The following is a 21,671-nucleotide window of genomic DNA, read 5'->3' as shown; positions in this document are numbered from 1 at the left end:
TTTGGTAGAGGCAGCATACTTTTATCTACGCAATCATAGAATTACATATTAGAGTTACAGTTGAAGTCGGAAGTTTACACACACCTTAGCCAAACACAATTAAACTCAGTTTCACAATTCCTGACATTTAATCCTAGCAAAAATTCCCTGTTTTAGCTCAGTTAGGATCACCACTTTATTTTAAGAATGTGAAATGTCAGAATAATAGTAGAGAGAATTATTTATTTAAACTTTTATTTCTTTCATCACATTCCCAGTGGGTCAGAAATGTACATACACTCAATTAGTATTTGGTAGCATTGCCTTCAAATTGTTTAACTTAGGTCAAACGTTTCGGCTAGCCTTCCACAAGCTTCCCACAATAATAACAATTTTGGCCCATTCCCCCTGACAGAGCTGGTGCAACTGATTCAGGTTTGTAGGCCTCCTTGTTTGCACAAGCTTTTTCAGTTCTGACCACAAATTTTCTATGGGATTGAGGTCAAGGCTTTGTGATGCATGCTTGGGGTCATTGTCCATTTGGAAGACCCATTTGCGACCAAGCTTTAACTTCCTGACTGATGTCTTGAGATGATGCTTCAATATACCCACAATTTTCATTCCTCATGATGCCATCTATTTTGTGACGTGCACCAGTCCCTCGTGCAGCAAAGCACCCCCACAACATGATGCTGCCACCCACGTGCTTCACGTTTGGGATGGTGTTCTTCGGCTTACAAGCCTCCCCCTTTTTCCTTCAAATATAACAATGGTCATTATGGCCAAACAGTTCCATTTTCCCCAATCGCAGTTACAAATCGTAGTCTGGCTATTTTATTTTTTAAATATTTTATTTTTTTATGTATCCGTTATTTTACCAGGTAAGTTGACTGAGAACACGTTCTCATTTGCAGCAACAACCTGGGGAATAGTTACAGGGGTGAGGAGGGGGATTAATGAGCCAATTGTAAACTGGGGATTATTAGGTGACCGTGATGATTTGAGGGCCAGATTGGGAACTTAGCCAGGACATCGGGGTTAACACCCCTACTCTTACGATAAGTGCCATGGGATCGTTAATGACCTCAGAGAGTCAGGACACCCTTTTAACATCCCACCCGAAAGACGGCACCCTACACAGGGCAGTGTCCCCATTCACTGCCCTGAGGCTTTGGGATATTTTTTTAGACCAGAGGAAAGAGTGCCTCCTACAGGCCCTCCAACCCCACTTCCAGCAGCATCTGGTCTCCCATCCAGGAACTGACCAGGACCAACCCTGCTTAGCTTCAGAAGCAAGCCAGCAGTGGTATGCAGGGTGATATGCTGCTGGCAGTTTTACTGTGGATGCTGATACTTTTGTACCGGTTTCCTCCAGCATCTTCACAAGGTCCTTTGCTGTTGTTCTGGAAACGATTTGCTCTTTTCGCACCAAAGTACATTCACTTCTATGGGACAGAAAGCGTCTCCTTCCTGAGTGGTATGACGGCTACGTGGTCCCATGGTGTTTATACTTGCGTACTATTGCTTGTACAGATGAACGTGGTACCTTCAGGCGTTTGGAAATTGCTCCCAAGGATGAACCAAACTTGTGGAGGTCTACAATTTTTTTCTGAGGTCTTGGCTGATTTGTGATACAGTGAATTATAAGTGAAATAATCTATCTGTCAACAAATGTTGGAAAAATTACTTGTGTCATGCACAAAGTAGATGTCCTTACGGACATGTCAAAACTATAGTTGTTAACAAGAAATTTGTGGCGTGGTTGAAAAACGAGTTTTAATGACTCCAACCTAAGTGTATGTAAGCTTCCGATAACTGTATAATAATGATACTATCTATACTGAACAGAAATATAAACGCAGCATGAAACAATTTCAAGTTACAGTTCGTATAAGAGTTACAGTTCGTATAAGAGTTACAGTTTGTATAAGAGTTACATTTCGTATAAGAGTTACAGTTCGTATAAGGAAATCGGTCAAATTAAATTCATTAGGCCCTAATCTATGGATTTCCCATGACTGGGTAGGGGTGCAGCCATGGGTGGGCCTGGGATGGCATAGGCCCACATGTGGAACGTACCGCCAAATTCAGCCAAATTCTATAAAACAACGTTGTAGGCACCTTATGGTAGAGAAATTATCATGCAATTCTCTGGCAACAGCTCTGGTGGACATTCCTGCAGTCAGCATGTCAATTGCACACTCCCTCACAACTTGAAACATCTGTGGCATTGTGTTGTGTGACAAAACTGCACATTTTAAAGTGGCCTTTTATTGTCCCCAGCACGAGGTGCACCCATGCAATGATCATGCTGTTTAATCAGCTTCTTCATATACCACACCTGTCATGTGGATGTATTATCTTGGCAAAGGAGAATTGCTCACTAACAGGGCTGGAAACAAATTTGTGCACCACGTTTCGGTGAAATAAGTTTTTTGTGCATTTGAACAATTTCAGGTATTTTTTATTTCAGCTCATGAAACATGGGACCAACACTTTACATGTTGTGTTTATATTTTTGTTTGTAATCATTTAAAAAGGTAGACTCAGCTAAATGACATTTGCTACGAGCAGCATCGCAGATATTGTGATGAGCAAGATGCAAGACAAAGTCACACACAGTATCTGCGCATGTGCAGGAGCTTGCTTCATTTTTAACTTTGCGTTTTAAGGCTCCTAGTTGTTGCAGAAATTGACCCACTATGCTGCTTACTTTGTTCATCTACGTCATATTGCTGAGTCTACCTTTAATAGCTATCTCAGTGTCCAGACCAGCTCCACTCACCTATCTTATGGAAGAGCTCTGGCAGCTGCACCTCCACCTTCTCCCTCTGGAACATGTGATACTCTGCCTGCTCACAGATGGGAGGGATCTGGTTGAACTGCCGCGCCACAGAGTACGCCTCCTACAGGACACACAGGGAACAGCAGCGGTTAGCCTGAAGAGTACTGTACAGTAGGCACTGGCTAATCAAAGCATGAACAATTTCAGGGATATTTTATTTCAGCTCAAGAAACATGAGACCAACACTTTACATGTTGGACCCATGGTTGTGACGCCAATCAATCAATATTATGGAAGTCATGATCAGAATATGTCACAGTCAGTGAGAGGATGTTATAGTGGTGTCATGTCATTGCCGGTGCTGAGACTGGGTCTGGGCAGAATGATGACCGGAAGGAGAGGAGGCTGTTTGTGTGTGTTTGTCTCACCATGATCTCCATGGGGCTCCAGCGGGACGTGCCCCAGTACATGGCCATGCCCTGGTTGATCACGTGGGTCATCGCCCGCACCGTCTCTGTCAATCAAAAATAAAACAATACGCACGCACACACTACAATGAGCAGAGAGACAAATGCTGTGTAGCAAACTGTTCTGATCCAAAGTAGAGCAAGTCAGTCAGACATGAGCAAGTGATTTACAGTTTGCCCGATGGCCATGTTTGAGCTTGTGTGCAACAAAAACAGAAAGCGCAAACACAATGAGGATGAGAGAGAAAGAGAGAAAGAGAGAGAGTAAAAGAGTGATTAGGAGAGCCTGTAACATTAACACAGCAGCAGCACCACTCTCTCCCTCTCTCTGTTCTGTCCTCAGGCTAGTGACAGAGAGGTGCACCAGATGGCCAAAGTACTTCTTCAGGTACAGGTTCAAACCTTTCCCTGTGAACTACTGCAGTTTATCAACTGTTGAACTCCTAAAAGGGCAGATGGGTAAAACATAAGAAATGGATCAATCCAAAGCTCATGCATTTATTTTTTTTACATACCAGCTATCCCTGGTTCAAGAGAGGCAGAAATAGAATGACAGGAGTAATGTTAGGTACAACAACAGCGGAGATGGTCTGTGTCAGGGCAGAGTAACAGTAACAGGGACAGTCTGAGGGTGTTGTGACCTTCCTACTGTAGCATGGCCCATAGAGGACAGATGAATACTGTATGACAACTGGAGAACACACAGAGTACTCTGTCATTTAAAGCTCTTCTGCAGACTTGTCTCCAACATTCTATAGGATCGTGCAGTTCCGGTTTTAAAACAATGTGTTGTAAAACAACACATTTCACTGCACCTATCCGGTGTACAGCATGTGACAATAAAACATATATTATTATTATTATTTTTTAATTGTGTTATTTTTTGCTCCAGCAGTTTTCACTCATATTTAACATTCCCCAGGGCATTGGGAAGCAAGCCAGTAGGGAAGGATGGGGTGAAATGAGGACATAGTTTCATGCACTACACAGAAACATGTAGCCTAGTGAGTTAGAATGGACATAGGCATGTCAGAGAAGCTCATGAGATGGAAAGAACCCAGCAGGAGAATAGAGAAGAGGCAGACAGCAGAAGCCAGTGATAGAGGCGGACCAAGATGTTCCTCCTTACCTTCCATGGGAGTGTTGGGGTCCGGTCTGTTTGCAAACACCACGTCCACATACTCTAGCTGCAGTCTCTCCAGTGAGGCCTTTAAACCTACAACGACATGCATCACAGCCACAGTTACACACACTATTATTGTTCAGGGACATGGTTGCAGTCATATCTTATTGAGTGTACTATTGCAAGTACAGCCCAACTGATGTTTTTTTGGGTCTGATGCCAATTAACATTTTTGGGGGGACAAAACCTAATAATAGCCAATCAAAAGAGCAATTGTCAAAGAAATATGCCTTAAATGTTGCTTTATTACATTGTGACATGAATGGCATCGTCAGAATGGCTGCAAGTGTTCAGATAAACATGACATTCCCTTTTGCCCCCCCTGGGCTCTAATTGTGAGGTAGTGCTCAATATTGCAGGTAGAATTTTCAAATAATGTGATTCTAATAAGGTGTTATTTTTCAGAGAAAAGAGGAACTAGGATCTTTCTCAGCAAGACTCCTATCCCCCAAGAGAGTCCACAATTATCAAATTGGAGTCTCTTCTCCCTGGAGCCAAAATGACTAATCAGGATGTTGTCTAATGCAATGTCAGCATTTAATTTCTCATTCTGCCCTTGCTCTGCGTGATCAAGGACAGGATGAGCTTACCTTCTATAATGTGTTTTCGGGACAACCCTCTTTCAGTCTCTGCTCTATGGATAAAAAACATATTCCAGAATCAGTTGAATTACAGCAGAGCCACAGCAAGGCTTTATTTTCTTTTCATCATATCATTCAGTCCATCACAGTAACATCCCAATATATACATTTCAGCTTGACTAAAAGCCCATTATAAACTGGGTGGTTCGAGCCCTAAATGCTGATTGGCCGACAGCTGTGATATATCAGACCGTATATCACAGGTATGACAAACCATGTCTTTTTACTGCTCTAATTACTTTGGTAACCAGTTTATAATAGCAATAAGGCACCTCAGGGGTTTGTGGTATGTGACCAATATAACACACCCCGTCGGGCCTTATTGCTTGATAATAACATCAGCATGGACTACACATAATCACATTAACCAGAGGGCCACTGGGAGGGAGGAATTATCTGCATGGCATTACATATATACTCTATGACAGTGCCAATCACTCACAGCCCCAGACACATTACAAAGAGCAGCATATTTCTCATTCAGACACACAATCAGAGAAGAGACAACATACTTTCCACCCCAGAAGATCTTTGTTGTGATCACCAGACTGGAACGTCTACATGAGAAGGGGGAGAAAACCCATTACATGTGAGACCACACAGAACATATATAGACAATGAAGCACAGAGAGGGTGTTCCAAGGTTCTCTGGTTGACATTACAGAGAGGGTGTTCCAAGGTTCTCTGGTTGACATCACAGCGAGGGTGTTCCAAGGTTCTCTGGTTGACATTACAGAGAGGGTGTTCCAAGGTTCTCTGGTTGACATCACAGTGAGGGTGTTCCAAGGTTCTCTGGTTGACATTACAGAGAGGGTGTTCCAAGGTTCTCTGGTTGACATCACAGCGAGGGTGTTCCAAGGTTCTCTGGTTGACATTACAGAGAGGGTGTTCCAAGGTTCTCTGGTTGACATCACAGCGAGGGTGTTCCAAGGTTCTCTGGTTGACATCACAGCGAGGGTGTTCCAAGGTTCTCTGGTTGACATCACAGCAAGGGTGTTCCAAGGTTCTCTGGTTGACATCACAGCGAGGGTGTTCCAAGGTTCTCTGGTTGACATCACAGCGAGGGTGTTCCAAGGTGCTCTGGTTGACATTACAGAGGGTGTTCCAAGGTGCTCTGGTTGACATTACAGAGAGGGTGTTCTAAGGTGCTCTGGTTGACATTACAGAGAGGGTGTTCCAAGGTTCTCTGGTTGACATTACAGAGAGGGTGTTCCAAGGTTCTCTGGTTGACATCACAGCGAGGGTGTTCCAAGGTTCTCTGGTTGACATCACAGCAAGGGTGTTCCAAGGTTCTCTGGTTGACATCACAGCGAGGGTGTTCCAAGGTTCTCTGGTTGACATCACAGCGAGGGTGTTCCAAGGTTCTCTGGTTGACATTACAGAGAGGGTGTTCCAAGGTTCTCTGGTTGACATCACAGCGAGGGTGTTCCAAGGTTCTCTGGTTGACATCACAGCGAGGGTGTTCCAAGGTTCTCTGGTTGACATCACAGCGAGGGTGTTCCAAGGTGCTCTGGTTGACATTACAGAGGGTGTTCCAAGGTGCTCTGGTTGACATTACAGAGAGGGTGTTCTAAGGTGCTCTGGTTGACATTACAGAGAGGGTATTCCAAGGTGCTCTGGTTGACATTACAGAGAGGGTGTTCCAAGGTGCTCTGGTTGACATTACAGAGAGGGTGTTCCAAGGTGCTCTGGTTGACATCACAACATCACTGTCAAACCAGTACAGTACAGCATGCACACACACACGGGTTGATGAGGTAAAAGAGTGGGTAAAGGAGACACTTTCATTCCATTATTCAGTCGCTTTGAGGGACACAAGAGCAGGAGCACGGCCATGGCTCTGCTGCCTGCCTGACTGATATTTTATCTCTCTCTCTCTGCCTGCCTGATCTTTTATCTCTCTCTGCCTGCCTGACTGATCTTTTATCTCTCGCTGCCTGCCTGCCGGTGCACAGTGGAGTACACCACACTGCTCACTTCCCTTCCAATAAGGTAGAGCGGTTATCAGGAGAGGGAGAGTGACGGCACAGAAATGAAACATGGCTCATTATGAGAGTAACCTCCGTACGAACATACCTCCATCCTTTCTTCTTTATGACGTTCCCCAGCACAACCTCAGCCCTGAGAGAGAGAGGGAGAGAGAGGTCAGATAATGGGCATGGTCAACTAACAACTACACATACCATGATGCAAAAGAAAACAGATCAGCCCTTGAAAAAGAAGATATCACAAAGTGTGGTGGTAACTCTTACAACCCTTCCCAGTGTCTCTATAGACTTATAACAAAGCTCCTGCAGTGTGTGGAGTTAAACTCAGTGAACTGGCTGGTATGGCTAGTGTGTAACAGGCAATCAGTCATTAGCAGCAGTGAGGGTGCCAATTAGGCCCAACGTGGCCTCCATTAGGGCTGGGATGACTCCTGTCACTGCGAGGGAGGAAGGGAGCGCCGGTCTACAAGGCTAACAAATGCCATGTTTTCCTATAATGTGAATTCTGTGTACGGCAAGCACAAAGTGGCTGAACTCCCCCTCTCTGTACCCCCTCTTCCCCTCTCTCTGTTTCTCTTTCCCTTATCCCTCTCTCCCCCTCCCCATCAGATCTCTCTCTGCCTGTGTACGCAGCCTGCTGGTTTGAGCAGAGGGAGTGGAGAGGGAGAGGGAGGGTAATTTCTGGAAGGCTAATGCCATCAATGTTCCCTCTAAGCTGTGCGCACGCTCAGTAGCACCGAGACTGCCATGCTGCTCCCTGGGTCTGCCGTGCAAAAATATCAGCCCACAGAGAGAAGAACGAGATTGAACTTCACTCAACTTTCTAGAGCAGGCCTCCCGAGTGGCTCAGTGGTCTAAGGCACTGCATCGCAGTTGTGCCACTAGAGATTCTGGGTTTGAGTCCAGGCTCTTTCTCAGCCGGCCGCGACCAGGAGACCCATGGGGCGGCGCACAATTGGCCCAGCGTCGTCCGGGTTTAGGGAGGGTTTGGCCGGCAGGGATGTCCTTGTCCCATCGCGCACTAGCGACTCCTGTGGCGCAGTACACGCTGACACAGTCGCCAGGTGCACGGTGTTTCCTCCGACACATTGGTGCGGCTGGCTTCTGGGTTAAGTGGGCATTGTGTCAAGAGGCAGTGTGGCTTGGTTGGGTTGTGTTTCGGAGGACGCACGGCTCTGGACCTTCGCCTCTCCCAAGACTGTACAGGATTTTGCAGCGATGAGACAAGACTAACTACCAAATGGACACCACAAAATTGGGGAGAACGGGGTAATGAGGTACGGGGTAAAAAAAGGATATACATAAAAATACATTATAGAGCAGTGGTCACCAACGGGTCAATCACGATCGACTGGTCGATGTCCAAGTCATTCCTAGTCGATCGCCAAACATTTCTGTAAAAAACCCAACGACATAGCCTTGTGTTCCTACTTTAAAGAAATTATTATTATTCGTCTCAGGCTGTTGGCTGTAGGTGCACCCGATTCAGCTGCCCTGCGTGCTGGGTAGGCCATCTGTTGCCATTTTCAACTATTTCATGTGTCTGAAGGTACAAACTGACTTCCCGGCGGGCCCAGAGAGCAAATCAAGTGCACTATAGGCCTACCGCTGGCCAATCAGATGGCTCAGATGACCGTTTCTGCAGTAACGTAGCAGGCATAAAAGAAAGCTACAGAAAAGTTGATTTCAAAATGTTTAAAACCATGACTAGAGAGAGAAACTGTCAACTTTATGAGTGAGTTCATGTTTAAGATCTTACTCAGCACTGTCAACAACTTTTACAAGCCATAAAATGTGAGTTCTTCCTATTTCTACTCAGAGCTACAACAAGCAGTGTATCAGTAATGAATGAGTAGGAAAGTGTATCTATAGGCTTGAGTTGTTATTATTAGCGGCTTGGGTCTTTTTTAATATCGAGGAATATTTAACTTTCTCTGTTCATAGGAGTAACATGAATTTGTGCACGATGCGGTGTAACTTGAGTTTCGCCATCATCTGGAAGACTGTCACTTTTTGGTCAGTGTCAGTGGAGGAAAGGGAGAGCGGAGGGATGTTGAGATGCGGACCCTCAGTCTAATGCTCTTTCCCACATCTGAGACTGACCATCAGATGCAGGCACAAGAAGGCCCCCCCCCCCCCCAAAAGTATGCTCACTCAGCTGTGCTTCACAAGTAATACAACAACGGATCTATTACCGGTGTGATCATAAATCTATATTTTTAAATGGCCTGAACAACAATGCATTGACAGGGCAATTCAAGCAAAGCCAATATGCTGCGATAACGTACAGTAGGCCTAAAGTTTACTGCACAAACATTATTGCTACAGTACTGTTTTTAATTGGTTAATGTTCCTTAGGCTTATGTTTTTTAAGTCAAGTTAAAAAAAAATCTGAGTGGTAGATCTCAGCTTGAATTTTGAATCAAAGTGATCTTGACTCAGAAAAGGTTGGTGACCACTGTTCTAGAGTTTGCCTTTACTGTGGCAATTGTGATCGAATCAACACGATATTAGCCACTTTCAAAGCAACATCCCGAAACAAAACAAACAACACAAGATTTTGTTGTCGGCAGAATGCATCGGAGTAGGATTTTTTTGCATTGACATGCACTACTCAGCTCGTACTCTACATTGACAGGTGCAGTATAAACAATCAGAGCTGCAGTAGGCTTATATACAAATAGACCATTGCCATATATGGATCCTTGCCATTTAGTTTGAACAGGACTGTTTTAACAGCATGAGTGGTTGTGAGGAGATGCACTTGTTTTGAGATCAAAGCCAGAGCTGCATTTAACCACGTGTGCACATTTAGTTCATATCCTTTGCTAGTTAGTGTTATTAGCCCAGTTATAGCTCATGTGTAGTCAGCAATAAGGGAGTGATTACTTCCTACAAGAGCACAAAACATGTACATTTCTAGATATTTTTGAAAAGCGAGTCAGGTAAAGGGGTAGTGCTGTATTTTGAGACGGGCTTGAATAAGCCAAGTAGCCAATAGGCAGAGGGGAGCATAATCTGTCTGATTCTCTGTGATAATGGTATGGGAATAATAATGCATTTTATTTTGTGAAGTGATTTCTTGCATCAAAACATCAAACAACACAAGAACATTTCCAGTTACCTCCTTGTCTGAAGGAAAAGTGGATAAACAGGTTCATGTCCAGCCCTGCATGTTTTTTTCAAAAGTCTCATGGAATGTAGACCTACATTTAACACCACATATTGGCTGCTACTGTAGGCTGAATGATGGAACAGATATGTCCATATTAAAATGTTATGAGATGCATTTTCTCCATTGTTTTTGATGGTAGGCCACTCTGGTAGGCCTACATTATGATCAAATAGCCACAGTAGCCAACTTGGCCATTGTTAAAACTAACATAAAGCAGGTACAGCCTCAGTGATCACAGTAAATGCGCTAGAAGTTGCACAGAATTTAGCAGACCTGAAATTAGCTCAGTGCTGAATTTTCTTTGAGGGAACATTGGTGTAAAGAAGTGGATTGTCAAAGCTAAATGGGTCTACACCTACACTACAGTGTGTTTGTAAGAGTGTGTTGGTCAATACGCTAGCTGTCAGTCGATGTACTGTACAGTGTTTGCCTGTCAATATGTTTCAGTGACTTGGTCATAATGCCAGGGAACAAACACACACGTACTAACCCACAGAACCAGGCCCTTAGCTGTAGCGGGGCTGCAGTTGGGAGCCTCTCTCCCGCTCTCTATCCACTCTACAAAACCAAAATGTTGACTTTGTGGCCACTAACACATAATTATACCCATATCTAGACATATCTAGACTATCTAGTCCACTTTACTGTTTGACTGACGAGGTCCTCATATTACTAGAGCTGGTGCTTCACAGACCGTGTGAAACGTGGTAGATATGTGCTCCTCTGTCTGCATTGATGTCCCTCTATTCTGGTGTGTGTGCTGCACCTCGTGTAAAGCCTCTCAGTGCTGCAGTTTGCAGTAGGCTATAGGCTGTCAGGATTAGCACCCAAAGAAGACATTCAGGGTTCTGACAGACTGTCAGGTCCATTTGCATGGCACACAGATCTGTCACTCTGTTGACAATGTCACCATTGTCTGCCACCACTACCTTATGGTACAGTTTGATATGTCCTCTCCTTTCCAAAGCTCAGCTACAGAAGCCACATGTAGGTAAATATTCAAAATAGTGCTGAGTGATTAGCGCTTTTTGAGGTTGGGTCTGTTTCGGATAGATTATTAAAAAGTATTCACAATTTTCAATTTCGGTTGCGATAATTAAAAACAAACATGAAATGCACTATGCATTATGTAGGTTGAACGCTGTAATAACACAGAATAAAACAATGAATAAAAGTCTTATGATGGTAGTGACTGCCCATTACTGCTTATCACTTATTAACCATTATTTACTCACATTACTACTTAATACAACATGTCAGTTGTTGTGTGTATTACATTTGTTTCATTTGATGACTATTACTTCATTCCAAGTCATCATCTCATCTCTATAGAGCTACTGCCTATGGTGTCTGACAAAATACACTATTTTAATAGTAAATAAGGCATACATTTATAACTGCTGAATACCAACTATCAATAACTTAGATAATGTATTTTCTGGTAAAAATTCCTTGCGAAGCAACTGCTCTCTATGTATCCCTATTGATCGCGCATTCTTCTGTTTCTTATGAAGCAGGAGTCAAAGAAACACAGAACGGATAAGTAGGCGCGCAATAGATGGTAGTTAATTATCACATTTTCTGGGCTAAACTATGTAGAACACTGGCCTGCTGGAAACTACAACTCCCAAATACAGTTCGGGTGCGATCTGATTTATCTCTAGAGAAACTGCAGCGCAATGTGCGCATTGAGCTAAAAACAAACAAACAATGGAATTAAAATAATTGATCCGACGTTGGTCAATGAACAAAAAATAGCCGACATTCCAGTTGAACACTCAGCACTAATTCAAAATGATAAAGCCATCAACCATTTGTTATTTTCTTTATTCAGTCTTTTACATAATATTAACACCTTGGGAAATATGTCTGACTATATTGCCACAATGAGAGACAAGTATTTCCTTGGGGAGGATTTAGAGAAGAGTTAGAGTTTGTTAATCTGAGGTACTGTTGGAAAGGAGTTCATCCTTCCTCACAACAAAGATCCATTAATCCAGGATGGTGTATTCAACTGTCTGAGGAGATGTTATGAAGCCCTACAAAGGTTAGAGTTGGCAAAATATCACTGTTTGGGTTCTACTGGTATTCAAGCCATCATGAATGATCGACCCTTGACCTCTCATCAAAAACACCACTAGAACTCAGTATGATGAATGTTATAAATGAGGTGTTTCTCCCCCCAGGTCTGGAGCTCAAGGCTACAGAGCAATTAATCACTCATGTTTATGTAAACAGTTTTGCAGGCTTGTCCAAGGCACGTGTGGATAAAATTGTAAGTCCTTGTATTTGCAAACATGCCTGCCAACTACCTACGCGGGAGGACGCAGAGGCGCACAGACTCATGGTAAGTGCATCAGTGAGCGTTTCATCTGAGCCTCTGGGCCTCAGATCCACCAAACCAGAGGTTTAATCAAATTGAATGAGTTCTCTAAAGATGTGTGATGGCCTGGGAGACTCCCTCAACGTGCTGTCGGCTAAATCATCACGACCACACTGGAAGGACTGGAGACCAGCACCAGCTTCATTGGTACTAAATGTGAGTCTACACCATATCATTTAGATGAGTCCCCCATCTCATTAATTAACACACTCATACATTCATTGCCACCTGTTAGGTCAGCGCTCATTCAAACACACTACAGTACATGTGTTAGCCTATGCTTTGCTTGGCTATGTGGCTTTGTGTGGTATGATCCTGTGATTCAGCAGTCATTGATATCTAAGTGATGTCTGCATGAAGATGTGATGTGGACAGTCTGGATGATACTCACTTCCCTGCGGCGTAGACCTCTGCTGTGTCAAACAGATTGATGCCGTTCTCGTAGGCCAGACACAACAGCTGCTCCGCCATCTGTTAGCCGGAGAGTGGAGCGAGGGAGAGGAAAGAAAGAGGAAGGGAGGTGGTAGAGAGATCACTGATCAGCGCTTAAGTGTTTTCAACTATTAAAACCCGGTCTGCATGGGGTTGTAACCTTCCGTGCTATGGCACGCGTGTTGCTTCTCTGGCTCTCTATGTGTCAATATGTTTAGAGTGTAAGCAGTGGACTGCAGAAGCATGTAGATAGTTGTGAAATTGGAGTGTTGACTGACTGATAGAATAACAGAAAAAACACAATCCATCTGCTCTCACCTCATCTGTTATCTGCCCTCCGAACGTCACCCATGTTCCTACAGAGAGACGACAGGGAGACTGTGTTAGTAGTCTATCAGACTAGAGATACATAGAGGAGAGCAATGTTGAAGAGGCAGTGATGCCACACACTGACTACTGTAGCTTTTTAATTATAGTTGGAAGAGATGAGGCTTTGGCAGAGTTTGCCATAACAGTGTTAGTCAACAGATGGAGGTCTCAGCTTGCATTTCTGGCATATCTTCACTCTCCAAGATATCTGCTAGGAAAATTATTTGGTGTGAAATAAATTCCCTCTGTGGTTCACTTTGTGTATTTCTAGTGAAAACAACAGCAGTCTGGGTCACCTCTAACACATTTTTGTCTCCTAGCCCCTCCGCCACCCCCCCTCACACTCACCTAGTCCAAGGCAGGACACCCTCAGGCCAGACTTCCCAAGGTTTCTGTCAGAATACAGAGAAAACATTATCCTTAATATGGTGTTGATACTTGCGCTGTGCTTTTTAGTGCTGTAGGTTTTTTTATATAGTCAAGCTTTGTTTAAAGTAGTTCCATGCTTCATGACAATGAATGTTTTTGTGTCTCCACTGACACAGACTACTGGGAGGATGTAACAACTATGGCAGTTGACAACCATGACAGCTCACGAAAAAACATTTTGTCTCTCTGTACTCTGGATGCAGATGGAGGGGAGCAGGCTCACAGATGCCCACCAGGAACACGGATGCCTGACAGTAGGATTATGTGACTTTGTGTGTGCATGTGCCTGGCCATGTGTGATTCCACAGGAGGGCTGACAAAAGAAGTGTGTGGCCCAGCATGACATCTGGCCCAGCATGACATCCTGAGGAATATCTCAGTTCAAACCAGGAAGCCTAGGCCCACGCCTCAATCCCCTATAGCCAATCACAAGCTTCGACTCCAGCTCAAACCCCTATAGCAAATCCCAGTCCCTAGAAAAATCGCAGCTCAGACACAGACTCCACTGCTGACAGACATACACAGGTTTGGTTAAGTTCTCTTTTACCTTTCAGTCTAAAAAGTCACAGGTAAAATAAATAATACACTGGGAAAATCTGCAGTAGGTAACAGGCTTATTCTAGTGTTAGAAATTCAGGGGCACAAAAAGCATATTTCTTTTCTCCATCAACATTTCAAGCACATTCAATTATTAATTTGGGCAGTATTCAAAAGATCGAAAGCCTCTAGGTTGCATAGCTTTCTGTGCGGTGCATTTAACAGGCTAATATAATTTCACCAGGGCAGCTTTGTCATGGCCAATAACTTAAAAAACATTGTCAAGGCAACACAGAACAGTGAACTACAGAGGACGATTTGAGGCGGCGCTAGGCTACAACCTTAAATGCTGCACTTGTCATAACGGGTACACCACAGAAATAAGTAGAACCATTTCATGTATTTCTATGGGTTACACAATGTACCTTGTTCCTTCCTTCCTAAGCTCTCAATACGAAGAATCCAATCCAAATAGGAGATCCTTAAACCTTATCTCAAAACACAATGAACCATACCAACTAAAAACCGTGAGTAGAGAACCTCGAGTTGCCTTCTGCCCGAGGTAAGTAAGATGTGTGGGATATGGAATGATGTAATGGCTGTTGTGGGAGGAAGAGTGTGTAGGTATATGTGGGGGATCTGTCTAATTTTGTAGGAGTATGATTGTGTGCATGTGGTTATTATTGGAATATACATTTTAGCACTTACTGTGTTTATGTATGAGAGTGTAGCCATGGCTGTGTGTGTGTGTGTGTGTGTGTGTGTGTGTGTGTGTGTGTGTGTGTGTGTGTGTGTGTGTGTGTGTGTGTGTGTGGGTGGGTGTCTTGTGAAGCCATGGAGGTTTTCTACATTGCTGTGGTGACTAAGAACAAAACAATGCATTTATGTTGCTCTGAAAAAGCAAGGGGATCCAAAAAGCCCACTTTACATGCGGACTGAGATTCAAAATAAACCAGCACCATTAACAAGCATATGCACTCCAGATCAAGAAGATTCTCTCTTCAAATGTCGGGTCCTTTAGGGTCTCTCATGATATCTTACCATGTGTTATCTGCAAGTCCAGCGCACTAAGAGAGGAAGAGGCGAAGCGAGAAGGCCGACTCCGACCTGTGTGAAAATAAAGCATGGACGTGGGGATTTTTTTGTACGAAGGTCAATGAGAGTATCGAATTTGGTCCAAAATGAAATGTATTTGCTAACTTGCTACGTGTGGCCTATATTATCGAATAGAAGTTTCGTAACGCTAAGGTTGTAACAAATGTACTAATATAAGTGGACGTTCTTGACATAGCGCCAACTTTGCAAAAATAGATTTTATACCGTAGTTGTGTCTGTTGTTCACATCCGAATCTGCCATCTCATTGGCTAGAATGTTCACGCTTCCTCCCGCCTGCCTTCTGCCTTTGCAGCCATTGATTCCCATTGTTAGTGCAGCGACTCCAGCATCTTGTAAGTATACACAATAATATTTGGTGCAATACAGTACACAGACACACAGTCTGGTCCATTGGCTGGTCCACCTTTTGAAAGGCAACTTCTGGATTTTTCCAGCAAATAAAAATGGAAGTTGCCTTTTCAAAACAATGGCAGGAAGATGGAACAGTAAACTTGCAAAAGGTGCCCCTGATAAGTTTGCTAAATTAAGAAAGAATTGACAGATGAAGACATACAGGTGATGAAACCAGTATAACATTAACGATGTACCAGATTGTTTGCTTGCTAGCTAGCTAACGTTTGTGTCTAACGAGGCTAACTACACTAACTAATTGTAAATTCAGGCACGAATACCTGTGATAAAGATAGATGAAGATAAATAGATACACAAAAGTATGTGGACAACCCTTCAAATTAGTGGATTCGGCTATTTCAGTCACACGTTGTTGTCAGGTGTATAAAATCAAGCACACGGCCATGCAATCTCCATAGACAAACATTGACAGTAGAATGGCCATACAGACGAGCTCAGTGACTTTCAACATGGCACCGTTATAGGATGCCACCTTTCCAACAAGTCAGTTAGTCAAATGTATGCCCTGCTACAGCTGCCCCGGTCAACTGTAAGTGCTGGAAACGTCTAGGAGCAACAACAGCTCAGCAGCGAAGTGGTAGGCCACACAAGCTCACAGAACGGGACCGCCAAGTGTTGAAGCGCATAGAAAATCATATTTCCTTGGTTGCAACACTCTACAAAGTTCCAAACTGCCTGTGGAAACAACGTCAGGAGCTTCATTAAATGTGTTACCATGGCCGAGCAGCCTACCTGCATACATACAGTTTGGTGGTGGAGGAGGAATAAATGGTCTGGGGCTGGTTTCATGGTTCGGGCTAGGCCTATTAGTTTCAGTGAAGGGAAATCCTAACGCTACAGCATACAATGACATTCTGTGCTTCTAACTTTTTGTTAACAGTTTGGGGAAGGCCCTTTCCTGTTTCACTATGACAATGCCCCCATGCAAAAAGCGAGGTCCATACAGAAATGGTTTGTCGAGATTGGTGTGGAAGAACTTTTTTGAATCTTTAATATAATTGTTTTTATATATATATATATATTCTCTACTGTATGTACAGTAGCCAATTTGTTGTTTTTCATCTGTAGACACTGAATCAGGTGGTCGATGAAACAATTGGGTGAGGACTGTTGTCATGGCTTGAGGTATTATACATGAAAACGTAAATGCTTAATAAGATTAAAAGAACGGTGCACATGGCCTTCACACACACTCCTGCAATCTGCTCAGAAATGAGACGTACAGTAAAGCTGTTAGCCCAGATAAATGGGGAAGCATGCTTCTGGACTACAGTCACAACAAATCGTCATAAATTGTTATTCCAGAATCACAGTATTGTTCAACTACAAGTGCAGGACAGATGTTAATTTGAGTTAGGTTCTTCACAAAAAGTAACCGACAGTTCACACACCCAGTCTGGTCTATGTCATTGTTCACCTAGAGACGATACAGCCCTTTATCATTTCTGTGTAGTGCAAAATATTTTATCAGGCTGGCTGTTGATACTGCATGTTGGCTCTGGGCTATCATTCACCTCTATGCCCTCCCCTGCAGGAATCTGGTAGCAGTACTGTAGCAGGCTGGTTTGATCTGGGGTCAGTTTGCTGCTACGCCTCCCTGGACACAGACCGGAAGAGTAAGGTCACCTACATCTCTTACCCTGTTCAATTATGGACTACCGACGCACACTGCAATACACTACAGTCAGGAGCAGGAGTAGCCTCAACACATTGTGAGTGGATTCAATGACCACTGACTGTGTGAAAGTTATTTAACTGGCTGTAAATGAGACAAGTCAGAGCCTCCGGGCCATTTGTACTAGTGGCCTCATGCAGGGCCGGATTAAGAAATCATAGGCCCTGGTGCATTGTTAAATTAAATGAAAGTTGAGCAAAAGCGTTTTTAGGATTTCTACAGATTAAAAAAATAATAATAATTAAATCAGGGCATCCCCCTCAAGAATCAGCCTTTTTCAATTCTATGTAATTTACATGACAGAAGACATTAGCTGAATCTTTTGTAATACCACACAAATGAATGAAATGAGTGGCTACTCTGACACTGACAAACTGAGATCAATCAAGTCTTGAATTCAAACAAATAATATCCCAGGCCAATGACGCGACACACAGATTGTACAATATTAGGAGGAGAAACAGAGCCTTGCAAAATAATTCACCCCTTCTGTGTTTTTCCTATTTTGTTGCATTACAATCTGTAATTTATATTGGATTTCATGTAATGGACACACAAAACAGTCCACATTGGTGAAGTGAAATGAATAACTTGTTTCAAAAAATAAAAAATAAAAAATGGAAAAGTGGTGCTTGCATATGTATACACCCCCTTTGCTATGAAGCCCCGTAATAAGATCTGGTGCAAACAATTACCTTCAGAAGTCACATAATTGAGTAAATAAAGTCCACCTGTGTGCAATCTAAGTGTCACATGATCTGTCACATGATCTCAGTACATACACACCTGTTCTGAAAGGCCCCAGAGTCTGCAACACCACCAAGCAAGCAGAACTATGAAGACCAAGGAGCTCTCCAAACAGGTCAGGAACAAAGTTGTGGAGAAGTACAGATCAGGGTTGGGTTATTAAAAAATATCCGAAACATCCCACGGAGCACCATTAAATCCATTATTTAAAAAAATGGAAAGAATATGGCACCATAACAAGCCTGCCAATAGAGGGCCGCCCACCGAAACTCACAGACCTGGCAAGGAGGGCATTAATCAGAGAGACAACAAAGAGACCAAAGATAACCCTGAAGGAGCTGCAAAGCTCCACAGCGGAGATTGGAGTATCTGTCCATAGGCCCACTTTAAGCTGGGCTTTAAAGAAGAGTGGCCAGAAAAAGTGCCATTGCTTCAAGAAAAAAATTAGCAACATGTTTGGTGTTCGCCAAAAGGCATGTGCGAGACTCTCCAAACATAAGGAAGAAGGTACTCTGGTCAGATGAGACTACAATTTAGCTTTTTGGCTATCAAGGAAAAAGCTGTCTGGCACAAACCCCGAGAACACCATCCCACAGTGAAGCATGGTAGTGGCAGCATCCTGCTGTGGGGATGTATTTCATTGGCAGGGACTGGGAAACTGGTTAGAATTGAAGGAACGATGGATGGTTTAAGGGGAAACATTTAAATGTATTGGAATGGCCTAGTCAAACCCCAGACCTCAATCCAATTGAGAACATGTGGTATGATTTAAAGATTGCTGTACACCAGCAGGAACCCATCCAACTTGAAGGAGCTGGAGCAGTTTTGCCTTGAAGAATGGGCAACATTTCCAGTGGCTAGATGTGCCAAGCCTATAGAGACATATCCCAAGAGACTTGCAGCTGTAATTGATGCAAAAGTTATGCACGCTCAAGTTCAGTTTTTTTGTCTTATTTTTTATTGTGAAACAAACAATAAATATTTTGCATCTTCAAAATGGTAGGCATGTTGTGTAAATCAAATGATACAAAACCTCTCAAAATCTATTTTAATTCCAGGTTGTAAGGCAACAAAATAGGAAAAAAATTGACACACCTACTCATTCAAGGGTTTTTATTTTTACTATTTTCTACATTGTATAATAATAGTGAAGACATAACACATACAGAATTATGTAGCAAACAAACAAAAAAGTTAAACAAATCAAAAGATATAATCAAAAGATTATTCAATGTAGCCACCTTGATGATTGCCAAGCGTGCGCTTGGCATTCTCTCAACCAGCTTCTCCAACAGTCTTAAAGGAGTTCCCACATATGCTCAGCACTTGTTGGTTGCTTTTCCTTCACACTGCGTGAATTCTAAATAAATCACTGACAGTGTCAACAGCACAGCACCCCCACACCTCCTCCTCCATGCTTAATGGTGGGAACCACACATGCGGAGATCATCCGTTCACCTACTCGGTGTCTCACAAAGACACGGCGGTTGGAACCAAAAATCGCAAATTTGGTCTCATCAGACCAAAGGACAGATTTCCACCGCTCTAATGTCCATTACTCGTGTCTATTGGCCCAAACAAGTCTCTTCTTCTTATTGGTGTCCTTTAGTAGTGGTTTCTTTGCAGAAATTTGACCATGAAGGCCTGATTCACACAGTCTCCTCTGTCGTTTCTCTTTGCTTATGTGAGCTGTTCTTGCCATAATATGGACTTGGTCTTTTACCAAATAGGGCCATCTTCTGTATACCACAACTGCCTGTCTCAAACGCATTTAGGAAAGAAATTCCACAAATTAACTTTTAATAAGGCACACCTGTTAATTGAAAAACATTTCAGGTGAAGCTGGTTGAGAGAATGCCATCAGTGTGCAAAGGGTGGCTATTTTGAAGAATCTCAAATATAAGATATATTTTGATTTGTTGACTTTTTTTGTGTGTGTGACTTGTTTGGTTACTACATGTTTCCATATGTGTTATTTCATAGTTGTTATGTCTTCACTATTATTCTACAATGTAGAAAATAGTAAAATAAAGAAAAACCCTTGAATGAGTAGGTGTGTCCAAACTTTTGACTTGTACTGTATGTGTGTTTATGTAATATCCATTCAGCCTGTATGAGCATCGAGTACACCACCTACATCAAGCATAAAAACAGCAGCATCCTACCTGAGAATGCACCCTGGGTCTGAATGCAAACCTATACGCCCCGTCTCTATCGTCCTGATGTAGTAGTGATGGGTACATGTACATGGAAATGAACAGATTGCAGGCACAGAAGGCTTTCCATTCCCGAGGCTGGATCTGTCCTTTGCCTGGGGCTGGGCACTTCAAGAGGCTGAGTTAAGGTGCCCATAGGGGTGGAAATGGATCAGTTTCCCTAGGCAGGAGAGGGGTGGATCATTCATGGGATTAACTGTATACGCTAAAGAAAACTGGTGCAGAAAAGCTTACTCACTAGAGCACAGATCATGACCACACTGCATCATTTAGTGCCACATGACACTATTTACAGTAGAGTAGAACTAAAATATTCATAACACGGATAACCATGCATCATCTTATATACTGTATACTTTAAAGGCCCAATGCAGTTTTTATCTCAATATCAAATAATTTCAACAGTAAGTCGAGACCCCGACTGAGTTAAAATAAATACAATTTTACACACACACACACACACACACACACACACACACACACACACACACACACAACCAGTCAAAAGTGGACACGCCTACTTATTCAAGGGTTTTTCCATATTTTTACTATTTTCTACATTGTAGGATAATAGTGAAGACATCTAAACTATGAAATAACATATATGGAATCATGTAGTAACCTAAAAAGTGTTACATCAAAATATATTTTATATTTGAGATTCTTCAAAATAGTCACCCTTTGCCTTGATGACAGCTTTGCACACTCTTGGCATTCTCTCAACCAGCTACAGCAGGAATGCTTTTCCAACAGTCTTGAAGGATATGCTGAGAACTTGTTGGCTGCATTTCCTTCACTCTGCGGTCCCACTCATCCCAAACCATTTCAATTGGGTTGAGGTTGGGTGTATGTGGAGGCCAGGTCATCTGATGTAGCACTCCATCACTCTCCTTTCTTGGATATATACAGCATATCACAAAAGTGAGTACACCCCTCACATTTTTGTAAATATTTGAGTACATCTTTTCATGTGACAACACTGAAGAAATGATACTTTGCTACAATGTAAAGTAGTGAGTGTACAGCTTGTATAACAGTGTAAATTTGCTGTCCCCTCAAAATAACTCAACACACAGACATTAATGTCTAAACGGCTGGCAACAAAAGTGAGTACACCCCTAAGTATTTTCAACTATC

General features: G+C 42.9%; 1 protein-coding gene across 7 annotated transcripts in view; it reads right to left on the bottom strand.

Moving 5' to 3' along the window:
* LOC139371153 (potassium voltage-gated channel subfamily A regulatory beta subunit 2a) overlaps positions 1–21,671 on the bottom strand; it is a 118,065-nt gene that overhangs the window by 9,194 nt on the left and 87,200 nt on the right. For all 7 annotated transcript variants that reach the window (XM_071111269.1, XM_071111271.1, XM_071111270.1 and 4 more), the window contains 9 exons: positions 13,751–13,794; positions 13,352–13,389; positions 12,993–13,072; positions 7,132–7,176; positions 5,568–5,612; positions 5,005–5,048; positions 4,361–4,447; positions 3,193–3,278; positions 2,765–2,885 (listed from right to left, as the gene is read on the bottom strand). In XM_071111269.1, coding sequence (XP_070967370.1) covers positions 2,765–2,885; positions 3,193–3,278; positions 4,361–4,447; positions 5,005–5,048; positions 5,568–5,612; positions 7,132–7,176; positions 12,993–13,072; positions 13,352–13,389; positions 13,751–13,794 — 590 coding nt within the window. The remainder of the gene's footprint in view (positions 1–2,764; positions 2,886–3,192; positions 3,279–4,360; positions 4,448–5,004; positions 5,049–5,567; positions 5,613–7,131; positions 7,177–12,992; positions 13,073–13,351; positions 13,390–13,750; positions 13,795–21,671) is intronic.

Source organism: Oncorhynchus clarkii, chromosome 17 (genome assembly GCF_045791955.1).
Source record: "Oncorhynchus clarkii lewisi isolate Uvic-CL-2024 chromosome 17, UVic_Ocla_1.0, whole genome shotgun sequence".
NCBI lineage: Eukaryota > Metazoa > Chordata > Actinopteri > Salmoniformes > Salmonidae > Oncorhynchus > Oncorhynchus clarkii.
The sequence above is the reverse complement of the archived record's forward strand: the minus strand, read 5'-3'. Positions and strand labels throughout refer to the sequence as shown.